At 44.2% G+C, this 27,123-nt stretch overlaps 1 protein-coding gene across 1 annotated transcript in view; it reads left to right on the plus strand.

Moving 5' to 3' along the window:
• NEK11 (NIMA related kinase 11) overlaps positions 1-27,123 on the plus strand; it is a 146,642-nt gene that overhangs the window by 54,015 nt on the left and 65,504 nt on the right. The window contains exons 3-9 of the mRNA XM_060248876.1: positions 3,747-3,912; positions 4,225-4,343; positions 7,549-7,613; positions 10,179-10,305; positions 19,586-19,735; positions 19,823-19,901; positions 22,875-22,960. Coding sequence (XP_060104859.1) covers positions 3,747-3,912; positions 4,225-4,343; positions 7,549-7,613; positions 10,179-10,305; positions 19,586-19,735; positions 19,823-19,901; positions 22,875-22,960 — 792 coding nt within the window. The remainder of the gene's footprint in view (positions 1-3,746; positions 3,913-4,224; positions 4,344-7,548; positions 7,614-10,178; positions 10,306-19,585; positions 19,736-19,822; positions 19,902-22,874; positions 22,961-27,123) is intronic.

Here is a 27,123-nt window from a genome sequence, read left to right on the forward strand (position 1 = left end):
TCTAAGGTTGAAATGGAATCTTTTTAAAAACAGAATATAACTCAAGATGTAAAGATGCAAGTAGTTTGGGAGACTGCTAAAGCATATTATAGAGGCCTTGCAATCAGATATAGTGCAAAGAAGAAGAAAGAACTGAAAATTTTCAAAAATTAATGTTGCAAGCAGGGAAGCTGAAAAGAATTTAAAAGTGCAGTCAACAAGACAGTTTCAAAATAAGGTCAAAGAAACACAGCATCAACTCAATTTATTACTTATAGAGGAGATGGAGATAAAACTTGAGATTTGCAAGACAAAGGTTTTTTGAACATGCTAATAAACCTGGAAGGTGGTTGGCCTATAGAATGAGAAAAGAGAATGCCAAAAGAATAATACTGGTTTGGAAAGACGAGAATAACAAAAAGAAAGTTCAAAGACAGGAGATATGCCAAATTGAATTTTACAGAAAACTATATGAAGATAAATTTATAAGGCAGATTTAGAAGAATGTATTAGTCAAAATAATCTTAATAAATTTACAGAAGAACAACAACAAATTCTAAATGAACCAATAACAATAAGGGAACTGGGAGACGCAATGGCATCTAAAAGAATGGTAAAGCCCTGGGCCCAGATGGATTGCCTGTGTAATTTTATAAAGTTTATGAGGAGTCCTTACTGTTACCATTCAAATGTCTCCTTGAAAGGATTCAAGACGAAGCCCAAATACCAGCTTCTTGGCGAGAAGTTACAATATCCTTAATTCCAAAAGAAGGTGCAGATTTGAAAGATATTAAAAATTACCTAATCGCTCTTTTGAATGTGGACTATAAAATTTTTGCAGCAATATTGGCACAACGCCTGAAAAAAGTTCTACAGTCCACAATACATCAAGATCAGGCTGCATTTCTTCCTAGAAGATATTTGAAAGACAATGTTAGAACAGTCTGTAATATATTGGAATATTATGAGACCCACCCAGAGAAACAATTGGCATTAATTTGTTTGAATGCTGAGAAGGCCTTTGATAATGTTCATTGGCAATTTATGCTGCAACAGTTGAAGGAAATGGAATGTGGTGAAAATTTCCAGAGCGCTATAGAATGAATATACTCCTCTCAAAGAGCAAGAGTGATGGTGAATGGTGAATTAACCGAAGCAATTGATATCCAAAAAGGTTCAAGACAAGGTTGCCCATTGTCACCACTCCTTTTTATTTTTTGCTTAGAGGTATTGAATAATCAGATAAGAGCAAGTATTAAGGGAGCAGTGGTAAAAAGGTGAACGATATAAATTGAGAACCTTTGCAGATGACCTGGTTTTTATAGTAGAGCAACCAATAGACTCAATTGACTGTCTTATAAACAAGATTAACCAATTTGGTCACTGGGCAGGACTGAAGATCAACTACCATAAAACAAAATTTTTGACAAAGAATATGACAATAGAGCAAACTCAACTGCTTCAACAAAAATCAGGATTCTTGTATGAGAAAAGAATCAAATATTTTGGTGTACTCATCTTAAATAAATGCAGTAGTTTAAAAATGGACAATTATGATAAACTACTCAAAGAGATTTAAAAAGATTTGGAAAAATGGCATGATTTGAATTTATCTTTGATGGGAAGAATAGCTTCAATAAAGATGAATATTCTACCAAGACTGTTATTTCTATTCCAAAATATCCCAGTATTTTTAAATAGTGGTTTTTTTCAAGAATTGAATAAGATGGTTTGTAAATATATTTGGCAAGGCAAAAAACCAAGAATTAAATTAAAGATATTGCAAGATTCTAAATTGAGAGCAGGTATGGGACTTCCAGACTGGCAACTGTATTATAAAGCTTCTGTGTTTCTTTGGGTAAGAGACTGGATACTATTGAATGACAAGAGACAACTGTTGTTAGAGGGATCCGATCGTAACTTGGATTGGCATGCTTATTTATGGTATCAAAGACTTGAAGGACATTCTTATTTTAAGAATGATTGGTTCCAGAAATCTTTGTACCACACATGGTCATGGTTAAAAACAAAAATTTATCAGAAAATTCCAAGATGGGTATCCCCAGTGGAAGCATTTACTCCTCCAAATCTTTTAAAACCTAATCAGAGTTACAGATATGATGACCTGTTGGAAAAAGACAATCAATTGAAAACCAGAAAAGAGCTAGAAAACATAAGAACATAAGAGAAGCCATGTTAGATCAGGCCAATGGCCCATACAGTCCAACACTCTGTGTCACACAGTGGCAATTTTTTTTATATATATACACCCACATTGTGGCTAATAGGCACTGATGGACCTCTGCTCCATATTTTTATCTAAACCCCTCTTGAAGCTGGCTATGCTTGTGGCCGCCACCACCTCCTGTGGCAGTGAATTCCATATGTTAATCACCCTTTGGGTGAAGAAGTACTTCCTTTTATCCGTTTTAACCTGTCTGCTCAGCAATTTCATCGAATGCGCACGAGTTCTTGTAGTGTGAGAAAGGGAGAAAAGTACTTCTTTCTCTACTTTCTCCATACCATGCATTATCTTGTAAACCTCTATCATGTCACCCCGCAGTCGACGTTTCTCCAAGCTAAAGAGTCCCAAAATGAGTTGGTGGTTGAGAATGCAAGTTGAATCTAGGTATGCCAAAGACAAGATGGTAGGCTTTAACACAGAGCAATATCCATTTGAAAAAATCTTTCTAGGTCCTCAAGAAAAGCTAATCTCTAAACTATATGCATACCTATTAAGATGAAGATGCAAGATGAGGTAGTAAAAGATTGTATGGTCCAATGGGCGAAAAACTTGGGTCATAATATCATGTTAGAAGAATGGGAGAGGTTGTGGAAATTCAACATTAAATTAACTAAGTCAGTAACCTTTAAAGAAAATCTGTATAAGATGTTTTATAGATGGTACATGACCCCACAGAAATTGTGTAAGATGTATACTAATATGTCTAACATATGTTGGAAATGTGCTAAATAGGTGGGTTCTTTTTATCATATGTGGTGGACATGTGAGATGGTGAAGGACTGTTGGAAAATGGTCCATGAACTATCACAGAAAATTATGAAGACACAGATTCAATTCAGACCAGAACTATTTTTACTGAATATATTTCCTGAGGACTATTCCAAAGAGATGAGACACTTGTTGTTTGCACAGCAGCCAGAATTCTTCTGGCGCAGAGATGGAAACTTCAGGAGACTTCCACGAGACTTGGAAGGGAAAAATTTCCCACCATGAGACTTGGTGGGAAAAATTCTGCAAACAGCGGAGCTGGACTACTTATCCCAGCTGTTGGCTGGGAAATCTAAGGAGGAAGCAGGAAAATACTGGTTGAAATTCTATATTTGGCTAGATACTCAAAACTCTTAAGATTCTTTGGTGTGAACTTATATCTCCTTTCCCCTGTATTCTGTACTATAAGATTCTCTTTGTTGGAAATGTCAATTTGAATAACTATTTTAATAAGAAGACTTACAATATAAAAATATCAAAATATGGATGATGTAAAGTTAAGAATGATAATGTGTGACAATTTATGTATTTTAAGAAAGTATATTAGATGCAGACTTGTATTTTAAGAAAGTATGCTATATGCAGATTAAGATTAATTTGTAACTATAATTTCTTATCCTCTCTTACCCCGTGCCCTCAATTTCTAGAAAACTAATAAAACTTTTAAAATTGGCAATCCAGGATGTAATAAATGGAATGATGTTTTACAGTATCTGGCTTTTTGTTGACTCTCTTTTTTTCTCTTTACCAATAGGAAAGTTTTAAAAGAGACCTCTGTGGGAGACCTCAAGCCCAATGAAACAGTTGAGGCAAACCTAGAAGCACAGCTGCTGTCCAGACTAGACCATCCAGCCATTGTCAAGTTTTATACCAGTTTTGTGGAGGGAGAGAGTTTCTGCATCATCACTGAATACTGTGAGGTGAGACCTCAGTGTTGTTTTTCAGGAGTTATCAAATGACAGTTCCTAAAGAGGCTGTATGAAAACTGTCTTTGTATGGACCAGAACTCATTTATTTTATTGTGACCAGAGATGATCTTTTAAAACACATTTTCTATGAGGATTCTGTCACAAAGCAGCATATGGACAAAGGGACTTTATTAACTAGAGACTGTTTGTGGAAGAAACAGGTATCCATATGGATTTTTCTTGCATTCCTTATGCTGCAGTTTAGCAGAATCCAAGCACTATCCATCCTATTTAAATCCTACCTTTGCTATTGTTGTGTTTCAGGGTCGAGACCTCGACTTTAAAATTCAAGAATACAAACAAGCTGGCAAAGTATTTCCAGAAAGCCAAATAATAGAATGGTTTATACAATTGTTACTTGGAGTCAACTACATGCATGAAAGGTATAGTTTAATTTGATGTGGATGTAAATCTGAGTTCATTTTTTTTACCATAGTTACTAATGTTGATATGAAAAGTAATGTTTGCTGAATGCCTTTATCTTTGACATAGAATTCTGTTCAGCAACCTGGGTTCATATTTGTATTAATTCTGGATTATACTGTATTGATATTAGGGTTGCAAGGCCTGGCAACTACAGGGAGATGGGGGAGGGACACTGTAGGTGACTGTTGCTGAGGACATGACTTTTCTAAGAATCACCAGAAACTCTATGATTTTACCATGGAATTTCCAGCAGTTTCCAGAGTTTTCCTTCACTTCAGAGTGAATTATGTAGAAAAAATTCTACTCTGAACTCAATCCACTCCCCAAGCTCCTTAGGTAGTGGTTAAGTGTGTGGACTGTTATCAGGGAGAACCGGGTTTGATTCCCCAGACTTGGCTGTGTGCAAAGCAGGGCTATATGGTAAATGTAAAACAAATTTGATGTTATTGGTAGAAGAGGGAGTCATCGGTGGGGATTCTTTGAGGGAAAGGGAATCACTACAAACATGTAGAGTCACCAACTCCAGGTTGGGAAATTCCTGGCAACTTGCATGTGAAGACTGTGGAGGGAGAGTTGAGGAGTATAATGGCATAAGGCCCACCCTCCAAAGCAGCCATTTTCTTCAGGGAAATAGATCACTGTAATCTGGAGCAGTTGTAATTCTGGGAGCTGTCCAGGCCCTACTTGGAGGTTGGTAAAACTAGTTGGTCTATCCAGCCAGGATTATCAGGAAAAGGAATATGTTTCCTCACAATTGTGCTTCCTTATAGTAGGGCTCCAGGCATTTAGAACATCTGAACAATTCAAGAAAGACCTCAAGCAAAAACACATTTTTCAGATTATTATGTACATTTCAAGTCTATAGAGTTCTTGGTACTATACACTAATCAGTCAATAAATGTTAACAGTTTTGGGACCTAATCAAATGTGACATTCTCCACAAGTACACTTGAGAGGTACACGTAAGAGGGAAAAATGGGGGTGATATGAAGCCATCTTAATGTGCAATACAAAACAAAGTGACATCAGCATGTTAGGGTAACACTCTAGGATTCATCCCAACATCTGTAGTGAATCCTAAACTATCACACCAACATGATAATGTCACTTCCGGTTTTGCACCAGAAGTAACACTGTGTGTTGGCATGATTCTGAATCAGCTCCCATTCCCATCACCCACCCTGTAAGCTGCAATAGGGATGGGAGTCCAGGCTGGGAGATCTGCTATGCATGAGACCTGGACCTTCCTAACATGGTGGTAGGCAGGATGAAGGACCCTGCATCTTTCCCTACAAAGAGTAAGAAAGCTCCTGGAACTTGCAAGTTGCAACCCTAACCCTGAGGATAGGATGAAAAGCTCAGGTGAGAATAAATTAGGCTGAATTTAAAGAGATGAGGTATGGGGCAAACATTTTCTTGAGGAGGTGGTTTTAATGAAGAGGGAATGAGTGTGGGGCATCCCTCCCAAGTTACAATTAATATTCTCAGCAGCAAGGTCATGAATGGGAATCCAATGAGACTTCCTTCCTTTCTAGCTCCTGTCTAATGCTTCTTCGGTTTAGGCCTTTCAAACACAGGTGCTTCTGGACCCCCCTCTCCAATTATTCTTCTCCCAATTCAGAAAGGACCAACCCGCAGGCTCCACAACCTGCAGTGATCAAATTAGCTATGGGAACTCCTCCCAATCAATTAAGTAGTCACGTTACCCCACCCAAGAGCCTATGTAACCAAAGCTCTATGTGGATTTTTGTCATTAAGAGAAATGGAGGCAAACAGCAGGAATGGGAATTTGTCTGTGTTACCCGGGCAAGGTGGTGATCGTGAATGGTGGCACCTCAGGCATTGGTCTGGCCATCGTGAGAGAATTTGGTGAGAATGAAGACAAGTGGGTATGGAGGAGCCTGGAGGGGGCAATTTCTGCCAAAAGGGACGAGGGTCAAGTCTTCCAGGAAGACTTAGGAAGTGTTGCTCCCTACATCTCTAATCTAGGATGCAGGGAAATTGGGAGGGAGGGAAATATCTTCTTTATATCCTCAAAGGCATTTTTGTCTGTCCTGGAAACAAGAAAAGGACTCACGTAGTAGTACCTTCTGTCATGAGATCTTGTGGACTAGTAGAGATTTTTCATTTGGCTTTGACGTGACACAAGACTATGGTGAAAGGGTTAAACCCCTCCCCCTTCATTGCTGCTGTGATCAAATTAATTGCATCATTGGGCTGCATTTCAGTTTTTAAAAAATTAAAGAATGCCTATGCACCTTCTTGTCTACTGGCTTGGCCATAACTCTTCTGCACTGCCTCTGGCTCAAAGTTTTGACATAGTTGGCAGTCTTGTTGGAACATACCCAACTTTTCCAGTCTAATTCTCACTCCACTACTTTTTTGTTCTACACTGCTTGGCACATGCAACTAAACACTTTAGTCCCCATAAGGTCTACAGTGACCTTGCATGAGTAGGATGCCTCATTTGATATCAGTGGAGGATAACAAATCCGAGAATTCTCGTTAACGGCAATATTTGCAGATGTGTCTGTCAGAACTTCTGTACCTTTATGAAATCACTAGATTCATGGAAATTGGCAGAGATCCACTGGGGTATGCTAAACAGATGCTAAAATTGTATATATCAAGGGTGGTATTTTGTTTCATACTTTCCATACAGCAACTCTCTAGTCAGATGTTTACAATACTATTTGAAGTATCTTTGGGAGGGGGGCAGTTAGGAAAGAATTGCAGTCAGAGTTTTCTTATTTGGGTCTTTGTCTAGTGGCCAAAATTTAAAAGTAAGCTCAGCCTTAAAAATACAGAATTGTTAAATGTGCAAGCCCAGGTGTCATGGCTGCTGTTGGATACAAATGATTATGTCATCCTCTCAGTGGCAACATTCATAGGCACAATAATCAAATATAAGACAAATAATACTGAGTAAGGTCTTTAAAATAATTTTTGGTTCTAACTTGCTTAAGGCATTAGCTATATGAGCAGTACTAGATAGATAGATGATAGGAAGGAATTAAGGAAGAGAGGAAGGGAGAGAGGGAGAGAGAGAGAGAAAGAAAGAAAGAAAGAAAAAACTTTTTTCAGGGTTAGGTTTTAGCAGCAAGATGTTTATTTATAATTATAATTTTAATTGACTAAAACTGCATTTTCTTTTGTTTTCAGGAGAATACTTCACAGAGATTTAAAAGCTAAAAATATATTTTTGAAAAATAACCTCCTTAAAATTGGTAAGATTTTGTAATTATGATATGACATCATCACTTCATAATATCCCCATGCATGTATTTTAAATATTCTGTTTGAAGGTCATTGTTTCTCTTCCCATTGTGTATGCTTCATCTTGTGGGGAGGGGGAGAGCTTTCTGCCTGCTTCTTATAAGAACATAAAGAAAGCTTGGAATAATTTTGATCCAGATGGCATACATCCAAGAGTTCTGAAAGAACTTAAATGTGAACTTGTGGATCTCCTGACAAAAATCTGCAATCTATCACTAAAATCTGCCTCCATTCCTGGGGACTGTAAGGAAGCTAATGTACCCCCAGTTTTTAAAAAGGACCTAGGGGAGCTCTGAGAAATTACAGGCTGGTCAGTCTAATGTCAGTACTGATCAGTCTAATGTCAATACTGGATAAGTTGGTGAAATCCATTATTATTGAAGAAGAATCAGCATGGATTCTGTAAGGGAAGATCTTGTCTAACTAAGCTTTTAGAGTTATTTGAGGGAGTGAATAAACATGTGGACAAGGGTGATCAAGTAGATGTTGTTTGAAGCGTTTGAGAAAGTGTTTGATAAAGTTCCTTATCAAAGGCTCCTAAGTAAATTCAGCAGTCATGGGATGAGAGAACAAATCCTTTTGTGGATTAAAAACTAATTAGTTGAACAAAAGCAAAACAGAAGTGAAGGCGGATTGTAATGTAGATGGTCACTTTCGGAAGCACAGCATTACTGGATCTTTTGCTCAGTGTAAAATCAGTCAGAGAGTATAAATGGGCAGTTTTCACAGGGGAAGGTGTTAAGCAGTTGGATACCTCAGGGTTCATTACTAGTTTTGGTGCTTTTTATCTAGTTCATTAATGATTTGGAGTTGGGAGTAAGCAGTGAAGTGACCAAGGTTGTAGTTAACACTGAACTGTTCAGAGCAGGGAGAACCAGGGAGGGTTGTAAGGTACTCCAGAGGGATCTGTCAAGGCTGGGTGAGTGGGCGTCAATGTGGCAAATGAGATTCAGTATGGGCAAGTGTGAAGTAATGCACGTTGCAGCCAAAAATCATAACTATAAATATGCGTTGAAGGGATCCAAACTGGTGGTCACTGAACAGGAGGGAGATCTTAGAGTTATGGTAGATAACTCACTGAAGGTGTTGATTCAGTATATGACTGCAATAAAAAAGGTAAATGCTATACTGGGGATTATTAGGTAGGCGATTGAAAACAAATCAGCCAGTATCATAACACCCCTGTATAAATTTATGGTGTGGCCTCATATGGAATATGGTGTACAGTTCTCATCACCGCAGTTTAAAAAAGATATTACAGCACTGGAAAAGTTACAAAAAAGATCAACTGAAATGATTAAGGGAATGGGACACCTTCCCTATGAAGACAGATTAAAGAGTTTAGGATTCTTTAGCTTGGAGAAACAATGATTGAGGGTGACAAGATAGAAGTTTACAAAATTATGCATGGGATAGAGAAGGTAGAAAGAAGTATTTTTCTCCCTTTCTCACAATACAAGAAATCATGGGCAGTCAATGAAATTAATGAACAGTAGGCTTAGAATGGATAAAAGGAAGCACTTCTTCACCCAAAGAATAATTAACATGTGGAATTCACTGCTGAAGGAAGTGGTGGTGGTTATAAGCATAGACAGCTTCAAGAGGAGATTGGAGAAACATATGGAGCAGAGGTCCATCAGTGGTTATTAGCCACAAGATGTAGATGGAACACTATGTCTGGGACAGTGATGGTATCTATTCTTGGTGCTTGGGGGATAACAGTGCTTCTGGAGTTCTGGTTCCACTGGTGGAGCTCCTGTTGACACCTAGGTTTTGGCCATTGTGTTGGACTGGATGGACCATTGGCCTGATTCAACATGGATTCTCTTATCTTAATAATCCCTTTTATTGAATAGCAGCAGTCATGAATTGAGCTCTGGCCACAGAAAGAGTAGAGTCAGAAAGAGTAGAGTCACTAAGAACATCCAGAATTGCAGCATTACCATGATAAGCCCCACTTAAAGCTACAGCAACTTTCAGCAGTTTGTAACAGGAGAAGTGTTTAGGGTTGATGTTTTACTTCCTCATTTTCCCTTCTGAAATGCTTGATGGTACCTCACTTATTCAAGGTATTATCTGATTGGAAGGCTCAATTTGAGCCAATAATATCAAGGAGAAATACTATGGCTTGGATCCCTTGGAAACTCGCTGTGCATGCAAATGTGGGGGTCACTTTGCCCATTCCCCCCTCCTACAGTAGCTCTCCAGTAGGACTCATGCTGCTCCTGGTGTGTGTGGGGGGTCACCTGTCCCCCAACAGCAACATTTTACGGAGCATTTTAGGCTGCAGAATGAAGGGAAGGGGAAGGCAGGGAAATCACACTTCCTTGCCAAGAAGTTTTGAATGGGATCTAGTGTAATATTGGCTCTCAAGAATTCTCTGAGCAACATGCATTTTTTAAATTAAATAGTTATAAAATACACAGTTAAAATAATGGAATTGAGTTTAATTTCTTCTTGTTGTTTCATCAACCCACCCCCCCTTCACATAACTAAATGTAAAACTATCTTTCAAGGGGACTTTGGAGTTTCTCGTCTCTTGATGGGATCCTGTGATTTAGCAACTACTTTTACTGGGACACCTTTTTACATGAGCCCTGAGGCACTTCAACATCAGGGTTATGACACAAAATCAGACATTTGGTGAGTAGGCAGCATTCACTGTCAGATGAATTATTTATTCAATCATTGATTTAGGCACTGGTGTTGATGTTCTTATCTCTGGGGAGGAAATATGTGGTGCCATGCTGTTCTCATACTTATGCTGTAAGATTAGCTCTGCTCAAGGACATAGGCTTTACACCCTGGTGGTTTGAGAAACTGGGATTCCCTGTGTTACCACTATTTCTGCTCAACATTTCTTTAGTACTAATAGTATATTATTCTGATTTATTTGGATCATTTACACTTGATGTTGCAAAAAACAAACAAACCGTAGAAGGCAACTATGCAAGTGACAAATTTTGACAGATCCATACTTATCCAGTGTCAGCAAAGTTCTCCAAGAGAAAATGGGTCCTCTGTTAATTGGTGCTATCATTCCCTTTAGGAAGTCATAGCCCTGTAGTATGTAGTTATTTGTTTTAAAACGGTTTGCTTTAAAATTATTTCCTTTAAAATTATTTGCTTTAAAAATGATTTGCTTTAAAAACAATAATATCAGGAACTAGTTACTATCAAATTCCAAACTTCCCCTTTTAGCAACCAGATAAATTTGGATTGTCAGCTTTCTGGATCTCTAGCAAATCTGCCTGACTCTCTGCCTGTAGTACTGAGACTGTTTTCAAGGCCTTTGTCATCATTACTATGGATGCTTACAAAATTCTCTTCTCTGAGATTTATTTCCAAATGCTTGGGTTGTGAATTATTGGATGCAGTTTATGGAAAGGCATTCTGAGTGACAGTCTTCTGATTTTATTTTATTTTTAATTTTGTTCAGGTCACTGCATATGTGTAGTTTGCTTTCAGTTTTCAGTTTGTCTCCCCCCATATAACTCACCACACAGTATTCTTTTGCCTTCAAGTCACAGCTGACATATTGGTGGCCGCATGAGATTTTCATGGTAAGAGACATTCAGGTGGATCTTCTTCGTGGTCTCTGTGCCTCACACTCATGGGATAGTGCGCCTGCGCCGATCCCTGAATCGGTATCTGAAAAAGCCCGGGATTTTTCCGCGCTCGGCGCCAATGAGCATGCGCAAGCGACCCACTGCGCATGCCCACCAGCGCCCGCGCGGCAATCCCGCCAGTTCCTTTCTGACCGCTGTGCTGAGAGGTTTACCTTTCCGTTTCCCCGGTCGGTGAGAAGTTTTTTGGCTTCGCCTTTTCTTCTCGTTCTAGCCCGTTTACCGTTGTTGTTTAGTAGTTAGTTGTAGTTCATAGTTGTTAGTTAGTTAGTTAGAAAAAAAAAAAAAAGCGTTTTGTGTTCGCCCGCCTGACGGCCCTTCGGGGCGCTTCGCCCGCGCTTTTCCCCCACTCCTCTTTTTCTCTCTCAGATTGTTCTGGGGAGTTTTTTTGTGGCTACTTTCTATGGAAAGTCGCTGGGGGTTTTTCAAACGCTGTCGTGCGTGTGGGAAGAAGATCGCCCCTCCAGACGGTCATTCCCTGTGTCTACTGTGCCTGGGAGAGGCCCACCGAGTAGACTCGTGTCCGCATTGTCTCCGCTTTTCGAAGCAGACGAGGAAGAACCGGGTGGCTCGATTATCTGCGGCACTGATTGAATCGGCGCTTACACCCCATCGACCGATGGAGGTATCGGCACCGAAGTCGTCCGAAACCCCGGCCCTGGAGCTCGCATCGGCCGATGCGGCTCCGATACGGACTTTGGACTCGCCGGAAGAGCGTGGCTCCACGAAACGTTCCCTTGAGGGCGCGGTGGATACGCCCGCTAAAAAGCGCCAGGAGGACTCGGGGACCCGACCTCCGAAAAAGGCGAAGTCGAAGGAGAAGCGAAAGCGACCCCGCACTCCTTCCCCATCGGGCGGTGCGTCGACATCGACAAAACCTCCGAAAAAACCTCGGACGCCTCCGCGCCGTAGCCCAGCTGACCAGCAGCGCCTGTCGGCGTCGGAACAAGAGCCGGAAATCGACTTAACCCAACGGTCTTCATCTTCGGGCTCCCGTCGTCGCTCCGAAAGCGAATCGACCTCGGAGGTTGATGCGTCGGCACCGGTGATCGACCCACCATTCAAGCCCCGAGTCAGGCGAGACACATTCTATCCTCCTCAACGCTTCCCGATACCACCGTGGGAGCAACGCAGGTGGCAGCCTCCCTACTCCCGGTACGACACCTGTCGTTGGTACCCGGACGACTACCACGATTGGGAGCAAGCATCCCAATTTTCATCGGTGTCGAGGGTATCCCATCGGTCCCGGAAGGCCTCTGCGTCGGCGTCGGTTCCCCCGGATCGACAGTTGGTTCCGGTAGATGTGGATCGAAGACCACCGATCCTTCCACCGCGAGAATCGACCCCGATGCTCTCGGAGCACTCCACACACAAGGACTCCTCGTCGTCGGAGTCGGAGAGTGAAGTTCAGGGATTGGAGCCTTCACCGGGTTCCCAGACGGCCGAGGATCTCCCGATCTCGCCGTCGGAGGATCTGAAGTCCTATGGGGACCTTGTGAAGCGGATTGCCGCCACCCTCAAGCTGCCTGTGACGCAACCGGAGCCAGTAGTGGACGACAATGTGTTCGATATAATGCAAAGGAACACATCCACTGCGGTTGCCCTGCCAGTGACCAAGGTGATCCTCCAGGTGGTCAAAGAGCCTTGGGCGCGACCCTCCTCGACGCCAGTCTCATCGAAACGGCTGGACCATATGTATAGGGTCCAAGAGACTGGGGCTGAGTTCTTGTTCACCCATCCGCGCCCGAACTCGGTGGTCGTCTCCTCCTCTTCGAAGGCAAGGAAGGTCCACTCCTCCCCACCGGACAAAGAAGGGAGGAAGATTGATGGAATGGGCCGCAAGGTCTACTCCGCGGGGGCACTCGGCATAAAGGTGTCTAACTATGCCGCCTGCATGGCTAGATATCAGTATGCCGTGTGGGAACAACTTTCCCCCTTCCTTTCCTCGTTAACTGAGGAAAAGAGGGCTGCTGCAACCAGGCTACAAAAAGAAGGTCTCGCTGTGGCCAGACAACAACTGGCCGCAGCAAAACATATGGTTGAAGCCTCGGCCAAACAGATTACATCTGCAGTCTGTATCCGACGGCACTCCTGGCTCAGGTCTACCACGCTCCACCAGGACACTAAGACCTTCATCGAAGATCTGCCGTTTGAGGGTGACGGGCTCTTCAGCACCACAACTGACTCGGCGCTGCAAGAGTTCGACAAGAGTGTCAAAACCTCTAAGAACTTGGGTGTCCAATCTGCTCCTAAGGCTTCCAAATCCAAGCAATGGTCCAAACCCTGGACCAAGAAGCCTTATCAGAAGTTCTCTCCTGAGCAATGGCGTCCTCGCCCTGCCCAGTCCGAGCGATCACCCTACTCGGGTAACGGCAGGAACCGTTATGGATCACAACCGCCCAGCAAGTCGAAGGGGGTTCGCTCCCAGAAGCAGGGGGTTTGACTTCTTCCAAGCACGCGTCGTCGTTCCCGTTGGGAATTCATCCATCCGCCTACGCCCTTTCCTGCCTGCCTGGGAGTTGATCTCCACAGACAGGTGGGCTCTGTCCATCATAGAAGAGGGCTACAAAATAGAGTTTGTTCAGACCCCAAACCAGTCCGTGGTAGTCACCACTCCCCCTTCCCCACCTCTGCTGGCGGAGGTGAACAACCTCCTACAGAAACAAGCCATAGAGGTAGTTCCACCGGAGGCCAGGACGGGAGGCTTCTACTCCCGGTACTTTCTGGTTCCCAAAAGGGACGGGGGCCTAAGGCCTATCATGGACCTTCGGAGTCTGAACAAATTTATTCTGTACCAGAAGTTCAGAATGGCTACGCTGCAAACAATCCTGCCCCTCATCAATCAGGGAGACTGGATGGCGACCCTGGACCTCAAGGATGCTTATTTTCATGTCAGCATCCATCCCGCGTTCAGGCGTTTCCTACGGTTTGCAGTGGGTGCTCGTCACTTCCAATTCAGGGTCCTGCCGTTTGGACTGTCTACTGCTCCTCGGGTGTTCACGAAGCTGATGAGTGTGGTGGCTGCCCATCTTCGTCTGCAGGGAGTCGTTGTCTTCCCATACATCGACGACTGGCTTCTTGTGGCGAAGTCGAGGGAGAGTCTAACAACCCACATCGCTACCACTCTGCGTCTTCTTGGCACCCTGGGGCTGCAAGTCAACCTGGAGAAATCCCATCTCACTCCCTCAAAGACAGTTCAATTCATAGGGGCTCTGTTGGACACTCAACAACATCGAGCATTCCTCCCTTCGCAGAGAGCGAAGGACATCATCAATCTGGTGCAGCTACTTCAAAGGCGGCGGTGGGGCACGGCTCAGCAGCTCCAGCGGATGCTGGGGTTGATGGCCGCGACGACAAGCGTGCTACGTTTCGCAAGACTGCACATGAGAGGCCTACAGATTTGGTTCTTGCGCCACTTTCGGCCTCTCAGAGACTCACCTCGAAAGAGGTTCACCATTCCACCCGGGACTCTCCGCTCCCTGCAATGGTGGGGAACAGAGAGCAACATCCGTCAAGGGGCCCCTTTTCATCTGCCGACCCCTACAGTAACCATCGCTACCGATGCCTCCATGTGGGGGTGGGGAGCCCACCTGGAGGAGCTGTGTGTGGGAGGCAAGTGGCCACCGAAACTGAGCCGGTGCCATATAAACTACCTAGAACTGCTAGCAGTTCACTTTGCCCTTCGATCGTTCCGTCCACTGCTGGTGGGACAGACTGTGGCATTGCTTACGGACAATACCACTGCCCTGTGCTATATAAACAGACAGGGGGGGACAGTGTCTCGCAGGCTATGCTCGCTGGCGATGGATCTCTGGGAGGAGTGTCTCCAGTGGGACATTTTTGTAAAAGCTACACATCTGCCGGGAGTCCTCAACATACAGGCGGACTCTCTCAGCAGGGGTGGAGCCTCCCCACACGAATGGGAACTGCAATGGAGGTTCCTAGAGCCGGTGTTCCAACTCTGGGGCTACCCACAGCTGGATGCTTTCGCCACAGCGCAGAACAAGAAGTGCCCATTGTTCTGTGCCAGGGGAGGTGTGGATCCGGCTTCCTTGGGAGACGGACTTCTACTTCGGTGGGAGGGCTGGTTCCTGTACATGTTCCCGCCCTTACCTTTGCTAACGAGGGTGGTCCACAAGTTAGTGCAGGAAAAGCCACGTTGCATTCTGGTGACCCCGTGGTGGCCCCGTCAGGGCTGGTTCTCGATTCTGCTCCAGCAGTCGAGGGGGACCTTTTACCAGTTCCCGGCAGAACCGGACCTGTTGTCGGCCCAGGGAGGGCACGTGCTCCATCACAACGTGCCGCACCTGAAGCTGACAGCGTGGTTCATCGACCACTAGACTTCTCCACCAGGGTTCAGCAAGTGCTCCAGAGTAGCAGGAAACCTTCCACCCGTGCCTCTTACGAGAGGAAGTGGAAAAAGTTCAGTGACTTTGTGGTTGACTCTCCAATGTCACCTGACACTGTTGGGCTGCCCACAGTTTTTGAGTTTCTTTTGTCCTTGGTGGATGAGGGGCTGGTATTCTCATCCATTAAGGTCTATTTAGCAGCTATTTCTGCTTTTCATGATTCAGTTGAGGGTTACTCTGTCTTTGCTCACCCGCAGTCCAAGAGATTTATGAAGGGATTGTTCCGCCTTCATCCCCCGTCTAGATCCCCTCCACAGCTGTGGGATTTGACTTTGGTCCTGGACAAGTTGACTCGTCGCCCCTTTGAGCCTATGGCGACATGTTCCCTGCAACTTTTGTCTTGGAAAACTGCATTTTTAGTTGCCATCACTTCGGCACGTCGTGCAGGGGAGCTCACAGCGATGCGGTGTGACTACCCATACCTTGCCTTTAGAGAGGCTGGGGTCTCTCTGGCCCCAGACATTACTTTTCTCCCGAAAGTGGTTTCCCAGTTTCACCTTAACTTAGAGGTTTGGTTGCCCACCTTTTACCCTAGCCCTTCCTCGGATGAGGAACGCAGACTGCACGCGTTAGATGTTAAGCGTGCCCTCCTGTTTTATCTAAACCGTTCACGGGGTTTTCGTAAAGACAATCAACTTTTTGTTTCCTACTCTGCCCCAAAGTTAGGGTCCAAAATTTCTTCTCAGAGACTGTCCAAATGGCTCACTGAGACGATTAGACTTTGTTATTTGTTGGCTAAGAAGCCTCTACCTGGACCTGTTCGTGGACACTCCACAAGGGCGATGGCCACGTCGGTGGCATTCCTGAAGGGTGTGTCCCTTTCCGATGTCTGCAAGGCGGCTACCTGGTCTTCTCCGCATGCCTTCATGAAGCACTACGCGCTGGACGTGCATGCTCAGCAGAGGACTCGGTTGGGAGCTGCGGTGTTGCAAGCTGTTTCTTCAGGCTGACCGTCTTCCCGCCTCCAGGTATGCTTTGCTTGCTAATCTCCCATGAGTGTGAGGCACAGAGACCACGAAGAAGATAGACAGGTTGCTTACCTGTAACTGTGGATCTTCGAGTGGTCATCTGTGCATTCACACTACCCGCCCTCCTTCCCCGCTGCTGACGGTCTCTCTTCAGTAAAGGGGCTTTCAGCGGTCAGGGAGGAACTGGCGGGATTGCCGCGCGGGCGCTGGTGGGCATGCGCAGTGGGTCGCTTGCGCATGCTCATTGGCGCCGAGCGCGGAAAAATCCCGGGCTTTTTCAGATACCGATTCGGGGATCGGCGCAGGCGCACTATCCCATGAGTGTGAATGCACAGATGACCACTCGAAGATCCACAGTTACAGGTAAGCAACCTGCCTTTTTCCATTGCCTGTCATGACCTTGGTATTCCTTGGTGGTTTCCTTCCCAAAAACCAGCCAGGGCCAATTCTGCTTCACTTCTGGGATCTGAGAAGCTGGTGCTTGCCTGGGCTATCCAGGGCAGGACATCATACAATTGCACACAGCTTTTTTCATATATGAGTAATAAAATGGCTGGGATTGGCCACATACACCTGATGTGATGCCATAATGTGACTTTCATATTCTTCATAAATATACCTGCCATATGTTTAAAGTTGCCCTGGCCAATTTATATTAGTGTAATTGCTTGTTAACATTAAGTGTGCCTAAACTTTTGCTTATTGGCATTCTTCCATTCCATATTTTAATGTAGTATTTTGCTTTCCCAAACATGATCTGATGAGGACAATTTCTGGAGTTTTCCTTCCAGTTCCACTTACTATGATTGTCTCAAAGAGAGGGGATTTTTCTGTATTTTCTGATTTCTAACAATTTGAATCAAGTACACTTTTCATCATCAGTTTTCTTGATTGGAAGTGTTAGAAATCAGAAAAATCCCTCTATTCAAGGCAGACAGTGGAACAGGAAGGTAAACTCCATGATGATGAAGGGTTTAGCATAGTTTCTTACTTTTGTTGATGATGGTTGGAGAGAGGAGGGGGTAGGCTCCTGTTCTTGACTTCCTTCTGAAAACACTGCTGGGGACAGTCGTAACTAAGAGAGTATGATTGGCTATATTTAGGATTGCCAGGTCCCCCCAACTATCTACAGGGGATGGGGTGAGTAGAGTTGCCAGCTCCAGACTGGGAAACTCCTGGAGATTTGGGAGTGAAGCTTGGAAGAACAGGGACCTCCGTGGAGTGCAGTGCCATAGAGTTCACCCTCCAAAGCATCTGTTTTCTTCAGGGGAACTGGTATCTGTAGTCTGGAGATGAAGGCTGGGATCCCAAAATGTGTACTGATTTTCAACATAAAGCTGCCTGTTTCATTCAGCTGATGTTAAAAGTAAAAGTGAATCCTGTGTTGTGCTTTCTTAAATCTGAATGGATATGGATTTTGTGTCAGTCTTTCCTGTTCCTCACCATCCAGTATGGTAAGATAATTGAAGGGAAAAAATAAAGTTTCAAAAACATGGGAGAAGCTAAGGAACAAAACTTCAAACAAGGCATAAATGCAAGATTTGCTTGGTTTTAAGATCAAATTTCCACAAACAGCTGTGTCTTTTGTTGCTCAGTTTCTACAAATTTGTATTAAATAGCTTCCAGCACTGCTATTCCATCTGTCCAGGAGTGGACTGGCCATTTAATTTGCCGGGGAATTTCTCAAAATGACAATCAGTCAGTTGGTGTCAGTTCACCTCTTCCTGCATTGATACCCGTTTGTGGGAGGAAGCAGTGCATGAGCCAGTGCTCACTGCTGGCACCACTGATTGTCCCCTGCAGATTCCTCAATGCTCCTGAGCTTAGCTTGTTCTAGGGCTGTTTTTACTTCCCAGGCCACTGCTGCATCTGTCTCTGAGAGTAAAGGTAGACATAACATTTAAATAGAAGCCACAGTAGGATCTTCACCCATGGATGAATGCCACGGCAACTTTGCCTTCACCTCATGCTTAAATTGGACTGCCAGCATTTCTCTATTAAAAAGTGCTACATGTGCATTTATTCAGGAACACATTGATCCTTCCTCTTATTTTAAAAATTGCTGCAAATTACTTCAAGGATGTTGTAGGGCAGAGGAAGGAGGTGGTATCTGTTATGAAGACATAGGAGTTAGCCAGTTGGCACTATCCACAACTGCCTTTTGCTGTAAACTTTTTAAGACAGAAAGGTTCATTTGGCTTAAATACAATGAAAATACTTGCAATTAGTCATGTAGATGCTACAGATATTATGTTGCACCTGTTTTCACCCCATCAAAATGCCTGACTCATATCTAGCAGCAGCTTGTGGGGTAGGTTGCAGGGGAGGGCTCAGTCTTCACCACTGAGTCCCTTTGAAGGGGGGGAAGAATGAAAGACATCACCCATACATATGGGCTTCAGGAGGTATGGGCAGAGCTGTTGGACCATGGCTGCACCCCTGTGCAGGTGTGCTGCTACCAGGTGGCAAGCAATAACTGGCACCAGCAAATGATGTCATCATCCTGCACTCTCATTGGCTCCATTAGCCACAGTGCAGTGCTGCAGCTGTGGTTCTGGCTGCTCCAACGGCCCCTCCCAACACCAGCAGGTAATGGCATTGTCTTCTCCTGTCCCTTCAAAGGTACTGGGATGGGGTGGGGCTTGGAATATTCTCGACACACCCTGCAAAACCAGTGTATATATTTACACCAGAAAAAATTATACTACTCACACTATCCAATTTTGCTTGATAAGCCCTGTAGCAATGGAAGAACAGCCTTTGTGAATTTGAATATGAATGTCATTTAGATATACTGTTTCAGTTGAAAAGGATGTAGTTTTATTGCCAGGGCAAAAGGAGAGCAAGACTGAAAATAGTCACCAGGCTCTGAATTTAGAATTTCTTTTTATCTTTAAATCAATTTTATTTCCTCTTTTAGGTCACTGGGATGCGTTTTGTATGAGATGTGCTGTTTGGAGCATGCCTTTACGGGCCACAATTTTTTGTCTGTTGTTCTAAAAATTGTAGAGGACAATGCACCTTCTCTTCCAGATTCCTACCCAAGTGAACTTAACACAGCTCTACACAGGTGGGTTTTTAAAAAGCTTGTATCAGCTCCAGCAGTTTCAGTTGGCAAGAGAATCAATGGATTAATCTCATACCATTCATATTTCAGTATGCTGAGCAAGGACCCTGCAATGAGGCCATCAGCTGCAGAGATTTTAAGAAGTTTGTACATCAATGGTCAATTACAGGTACCTGAAATGAGCAAGCAGTAAACTTGTATGAAACTGTATGTTTTCAAACATCAATTAAGAAAAAGGCAACTGTGCTGAGAAGAAATAAAAGACTAAGCATACTAAACTGAGTTACACTTTTCAAAGTCCATTGAAGTCAGTGAGCTAAGGGTGTCACACTGCTTAGGATCGCCCTGGTAGTTAACTCTGCATAGGGTGGCACTATAGGGCATTCTTACTCAGACGTTTCATGGAAATTAATGAGACTTGCATTCAAGTAACTGTGTAGGGGTTGTGTAGTCTAAAGAGAGAAGCAGGACTTTTTTTTGTAGCTGGAACTCTTTTGCATATTAGGCTACATCTCCCTGTAAAAAGAGCCCTGTAAGCTCTTTGAGGATTGGCTATATCAGGGGGGTGTAGCCTAATATGCAAAGGAGTTCCTGCTACAAAAAATGCCCTGGAGAGAAGGATTCATTTTTTTAAAATTTTGTGTTGTGTAGGGGTGGCGGTGGCTACAAATATAGCAAGCTTCAAGAGGGGATTGGATAAACATATGGAGCAGAGGTCCATCAGTGACTATTAGCCTCAGCATATTGTTAAAACTCTCTGTCTGGGGCAAGTGATGTTCTGTATTCTTGGTGTTTGGGAGGGGCAACAGTGTGAGGACTTCTAGTGTCCTGGCCCCACTGATGGACCTCCTGATGGCACTTGGTTTTTTTGTGGGTTTTTTGGCCACTGTGCGACACAGAGTGTTGGGTTGGATGGTCCATTGGCCTGATTCAGTATGGCTTCTCTTATGTTCTTATGTCTTTGTCTCAGGTTGTTCACTTATACATTTTTTAATTCTCAGACCATCTTTGTGAACCCCTGCATTTCGGTTGCTACAAATGAGGCTGTCATGCGCCTAATGCGTATGGATCATATTCCTTATGAGCCTGACTCAAGGATTTGTGCAGGCCTATGTAATAGACTGAAGTCTTCCTCTGAGTACCCCTCTCTAAGCATTCTCTGCATTGCTTAAAAGGTGATTGATAACCTTAAGAATATTGAGAGTTAAATTAAGCAGGCCAGTATTCCATCACACTGCTGCTGCAGCCCGTTTTATCCATTTTCTTTTTCTATGTATTGGTCTTGAGCTTCAACTTTCTAGCCATGTGAATGGGCAGACTGGAGTAGCACTGTGATGATGTAAGGGGAAGAGATAGGCGCAAAATCAGGTTTGTTTAGTATTTTCCTGCTATGGATCTCTGAAACTCACCCTGAGTTCCAAATAAAGATTTGGTCAATCTTCCTCTTCTTTCTTAATCTCTCCAGCAATTTACTTTTAAATTCCCTGCCTCAGCTCTCCAGTCCGTCTCAACTACTCCCTCCATCCTTTTTTCCCCTGAAACCTATTTCTCTTTTCCCCATCATCAATCTCAGTTAGATTAATAATAGTATCATCAGGGGTCATTTTGCAGAAAAATAGATGGTGGAGCTCATCCAGGGATTGTTATGCAGCTGCAATACTATTCAATGGACAAAGAGGTGGAGCTCTCAGAAGGAGGAGGTGGAACTCTCAGAAAGGTTCAGGAGCTGTGCTCCTGTGAGCTCCCACAGAATCTGAGGCCTGATCATCATTATTAATGTAACTATCTGTAACAAATAGAGGAGTAAAAGCCACCCAGCAACACTACAGCCACTGAGTTGGAGCTTCACTAGCCAAAATGAACTGAGTGTAGGGAAGCAGAAAACTTAAGAAATGGCAGTTGGAAGTGGTCAATTAGAGATGAGAATTAATGGAATGGGCTAATCTAACAGGAGAAATAAGGATCTGTTTGGGATCAAGTTTTTCATTAAATCCCCTTGTACTTTCTAGATTACGGACAGTGCAGTCCTATGCAGAGTTACTCCAGTATAAATCTATTGATTTCAGTAGACTTAAACTGAAGTAACTCTGCAGGCCTGATCTGGGTTGGCCAGGCTAGCCCAATCTCATCAGATCAGAAAGCTAAGCAGGGTTGCCCTTGGCCAGTATTTGGGTGGAAGAGCTCCAAGGAATACCAGAGGCATGACCACCTCTGAACATCTTTTGCTTTGAAAACTCTAGGTCACCATAAGTTAGCTGTGACTTGATGGCACTTTCCACCAACTCTGCATAGCATTATAGTATGAGTCTATATTGTAAGGTGTTACTAAGTATGCATTTGCCTGGAAAGGGTACCCCCCCCCCTTGGTGTGCACAGTTTAAAAGCAAAAATCACTTATCACTGTGTAACTTGTTAATATTTACCTCTGTTTGTGTTATTTCTAATAAACTTGATTGTTCACGTGGTAAAAGATCCACTGTCTTGTTCTGATCAAGTTTTCTTGACTCCATATTTACCAGCCACAGTCCATACCCAAACTGTAATCTTATCCCAGAACATTATTCCTGCTGGAGTCCCTTGTACAGTGGGAAGACAGAATGACAAATCCTCAGGTGGGATCTGTTGAGGAAAAGTTACTTATTTAATGGACTCACCCCGGGAAACATCACAGCATTATGGTATGGAGCAGGGCATTTTTTGTAGAAAAAAACCAGAAGGAACTCATTTGCATATTAGGCCACACATCCCTGACACCAAGCCAGCCAGAACTGCGTTTCTCTGCGTTCTTGCTCAAAAAAATCCCTTGGTATGGAGTAACATAAGCGAAATACAAACAGGATCCTGCTCTGAGAAACAATCAGATTTTTGTCAGTCAGAAAACTATGGAGGAATGGTAGTAGAGAGAGATGGCTGGGGGACCCTTCTGGTGTGGAGTTTCATTTTTCTGCAGTGTGCTCTTTCAAAAGATCTAGAATGGTACTCTTTGCATTTGCTTTTGATGGTATTGGCTAAAGTCAACCTAAAGCCAAAAATAGCATGAGAAAGTTGAGTAAACTGCACTAGTTTTGTAAAATCCATGAAATTCTATACTGTAATAAAATAAATTGCTGCATTTACTCTGCTGTTTTACTTTCTCTTGTAGAATATGAAGTGCAAATTCACAAATATGATCAAGGAAGACCAGGTGCTTAATTCTCAGAAAGAAGCAGTTCATATCATTATTGCTGTGTGAGTATAACACTATTTTAATGCAAGAAGGATTTTTTTTAAAAAAATTCAAATGCTGAACTGAGCTTTGGCCCTTTTCAAAAGATTCGATGAATGTTTGTGCAACATATTTTGTATTTCAAATGCAAAAACATAACAAACACTTTGGCCTTCCGCATTTTAATAAGGTTGTACAAATTTGTCTTACTTTTAACTAGGTTTTGACTGGAATGAAAAATAAAGTGAAGTTAATTTCATTCATGTAATGTGGCTTGAAGCTTATTGTTCTGATGTATAATTGTTGTGAAATAGTATTGTTCCAATGACTACAATAAGCATAATTGTGTGCAGCATTTCCTGTGCCCACATAAATTGCTCAATTTATTTTAGATAATTCATAAATTAACCTGATTTAATTTAAGCAATATTAAATCTCAATGCTATAATGATTAACAGAAATTTCAAAGTTGGTAATTATATTCTGCTGTCCTAAATTATCCTTTTTGGTTTGAATTGGATCCAGCATTCCACTTTCCTTCTGTCCCTAGATTGTAGTTAGTGTTGCTCTGCTGCACTAATCAACAGCTGTTACATTGCACTGCAGGGGAAATGTTTTCTTTTGTTGTTCCCCTGTCTTCCATAAGCAGTGTTTCTTACACTTAGCCAATACATTTCTGTGCATCTCTTGAAGGTGCTTAGAAGTCAAGGAAGGAAGGATTACTTAGCATGGAAATCTCTACATTAAACTGCACTACAAGGAGCTGTATGAATGCATATTCTCATAGCAGAGAATTATATGCTTATCAGTGGGAGAACCCTATCAAACGGTGGCATCAGCCACCTTCCACAATATTGTTTGTTTATTTATTTATTTTTCTCATTTATATCCCACCCTCCCCACCGAAGCAGGCTCAGGGTGGCTAACAACATCATTAAATATCCACAATAAAACAATAAAACCATAAAACAGTAAAAACAATTACAGTAAGATCAATTAAAATTAACAATTACACTTTAAATATTGAACAGATTTTAAAAACAGTTTTGGTGCTACGTTCCATACCATGATGTTAAGCAGCTCTGTACTTTAGCTGAAGGCCATTCGAAAAAGTGTTGTTTTACAAGCCTTGCGGAATTGGGCAAGGTCCTGCAAGGCTCTAACAGCATCAGGGAGTTGGTTCCACCAGTGGGGGGCAGCAATAGAGAAGGTTCATTCTCTGGTAGCCTTCAATCTCGCCTCCCTCGGCCCGGGGATTTCTAATAGATTTTGTGATCCAGATCTCAGTACCCTCTGGGGAATATGTGGGGAGAGATGGTCCCTTAGGTAGACAGGACCTCGGCCATATAGGGCTTTAAAGGTAATAACCAGCACCTTGTAGTGAATCTGGAATACTATTGGTAGCCAATGCAGTTCCGCAGCCCAGGCTGCACATGATCCCGAATAGAGAGACCCAGTAACAGCCTGGCTGCAGCATTCTGCACCAACTGCAGCTTCCGGATTCGATACATGGGCAGCATTACAGTAGTCTAGTCTCGAGGTGACCGTAGCATGAATCACTGTTGCTAAGTCGCTGTGATCTAGGAAGGGTGCCAGCTGTCATGCCCGCCTAAGATGGAAAAAGGCGGATCTCGCAGTGGTTGCTATCTGGGCTTCCATAGCCAATGTGGGCTCCAGTAGCACCCCCAAGCTCTTGACTTTAGGCACCGATATCAGTGGCGCCCCATCAAAGGCTGGTAAAGGGATTTCCCTTCCCAGGCCACCACGACTCAGACAAAGGACTGCTGTTTTAGTTGGGTTCAGCTTCAGACGACTCAGCCTGAGCCACCCCGCCACAGTTTGTAATGCCAGGGCCAGTTTTTCTGGGGCAGAGGCAGGCTGGCCACCATCAGCAGATAAAGCTGAGTGTCATCCGCATACTGATGGCAACCCAGCCCGAATCTCCTGACAATCTGGGCAAGAGGGTGCATGTAGATATTAAACAACATCGGGGAAAGAACCACCCCCTGAGGCACCCCACAATTAAGCGGATGCCTCTGGGACGATCGTCCCCCGATCGCCACCCTTTGTCCCCGATCACAGAGAAAGGAGGAAAGCCATTGTAAGGCTAACCCCTGAATCCCCGCATCGGTGAGGCGGTGAACCAGCAACTGATGGTCGACCATGTTGAACACCGCCAACAGGTCCAACAACAGCAGCACTGCTGACCCGCCTCGATCCAGTTGTCGCTGGAGATCATCTACTAAGGCAACCAGCACCGTTTCCGTCCCATGGCCCGGGCGAAAGCCGGACTGGTGTGGGTCTAGGAGGGAAGCATCCTCCAGGAAGCTCTGCAACTGTAACACTACTGCCCTCTCGATAATTTTACCCAAAAAGGGTAAATTTGAGACCGGCCGATAATGTGCCAATTTGGCCGGGTCTAATGTTGGTTTTTTCAAGAGGGGATGGACTATCGCCTCTTTAAGAGGTGTTGGAAAAAGCCCATCCGAGAAGGACCTATTTACAATATCCCGTACAGGATATTGAAGTTCCATCCGGGAAGCTTTAATCAGCCAGGATGGGCAAAGGTTCAAATCGCATGTTGTTGGGTGTACAGTTGCAAGGATTCTGTCAACTTCTTCCAAGCTGAGTGTTGCAAAACTGTCCAAAATCGACGCTGAAAACAGTCACAGAGCCTCAAGTTCACTTACTGTTTCAATTGTGGCAGGGATGTCACGGTGGAGCAACAAGACTTTATCCGTGAAAAATGTTGCAAAAGCCTCACAGCCTATTTCCAATTCCCTATAGTTTGGTCTGCCTTGTGGCAGAGTTGTAAGAGTCCGAATGATACTAAATAATTGTGCTGGGCGTGAATTCACGGATGCAATCTTGGCCGCAAAGTAAGTTTTTTTTGTGGCCTTGACTGCCATCTCATAGGATCTCATATACTCTCTATAAGATGCTCTGGTTGCTTCATCGTGAGTCTGCCACCATCGGCTCTCTAGTCATCTGAGCCTCCGTTTCATTGATCGCAAATCTGCATTATACCACGGTGCCATCTTTTCACAGGGGCGCAGAGGACGCCGAGGAGCGATCTCATCAATGGCCATGGTGAGCCGATTTTGCCATAGCTCAACCATGTCATCGAGCGAGTCGCCAGGGGGCCAGGGATCCCTCAGTTCCCTCTGGAACCGTAATGGGTCCATTAGGTTCCTTGGGCGAGCTAAAATACGCTCGTTTGGGGGAGGGCTCCATGCGGGCCTTCAGGGCATAGTGGTCCGACCATGGCACCGCATCAGCAGTAATTCGGGTCACTGTAACCCCCAACGCAAAGATCAAATCCAGCATGTGCCCGGCCTGGTGAGTGGGTGTGGCTACAAATTGAGAGAGTTCCAGCGTAGCCATGGAACTAGGTCCATTGCCCAATTGGAGTCCGCATCATCGGCATGGACGTTGAAATCACCCAGGATTAGACGCCTTGGGTGTTCCAACGCCCAGCCTGTCGTGGCCTCCATCAGGAACAGTAAGGCGCTGGCTGGTGCGCTAGGCAACCGGTACACCAGCCAGATCGCCAACCCCTCTCCCACATCCCACTTCAGACCTGCACATTCAATGCCGTCGATCTCTGGTGCCGGTAGCGCCCTGAAGGAGTAAGCCTCCCGTATGAATAATGCCACTCCTCCCCCCCCGCCAACTAGTCCATGACTGGTGAAAGACTGAGTATCCTGAGGGGGTGCTACCTGGGAGAGGGCTATCGTCTCCCCTTCATGTACCCAGGTCTCAGTCACGCATGCCAGGTCCATATCCTGTTCACACAGAAAGTCCTGAAGGATCGCGGTCTTATTATTTATGGAGCTGGCATTGCATAACACCAGTGACGGAGGTGAGTAGTTCAACCTGTCCCCACCCCCTGTCACCCTTGGGATGGGACACAGACTAGAGGGGGCCGAGCACCCATACGTGTCCGCCACCTTTCATTACATTTCTGTCTGTTCCCACCGTCATATCTTCCCCTCCCCAGGAGTACTGGAATCCCCATGCTGGTCATCCCCCCACTGGTCTCCACAGTCACCTCCAACCAGTGTTAGATAGCTTGGAGTAGTCCTATGCTAGTTCTGTCTCTGTCACCACTGCCCTTGCTAACTAAGAGCCCTCCCCCAATCACTTTATCAACCCTGCCAATTTAACCTACCCTAAATGGCCGATT

The sequence above is a fragment of the Heteronotia binoei genome, chromosome 10 (genome assembly GCF_032191835.1).
Source record: "Heteronotia binoei isolate CCM8104 ecotype False Entrance Well chromosome 10, APGP_CSIRO_Hbin_v1, whole genome shotgun sequence".
NCBI lineage: Eukaryota > Metazoa > Chordata > Lepidosauria > Squamata > Gekkonidae > Heteronotia > Heteronotia binoei.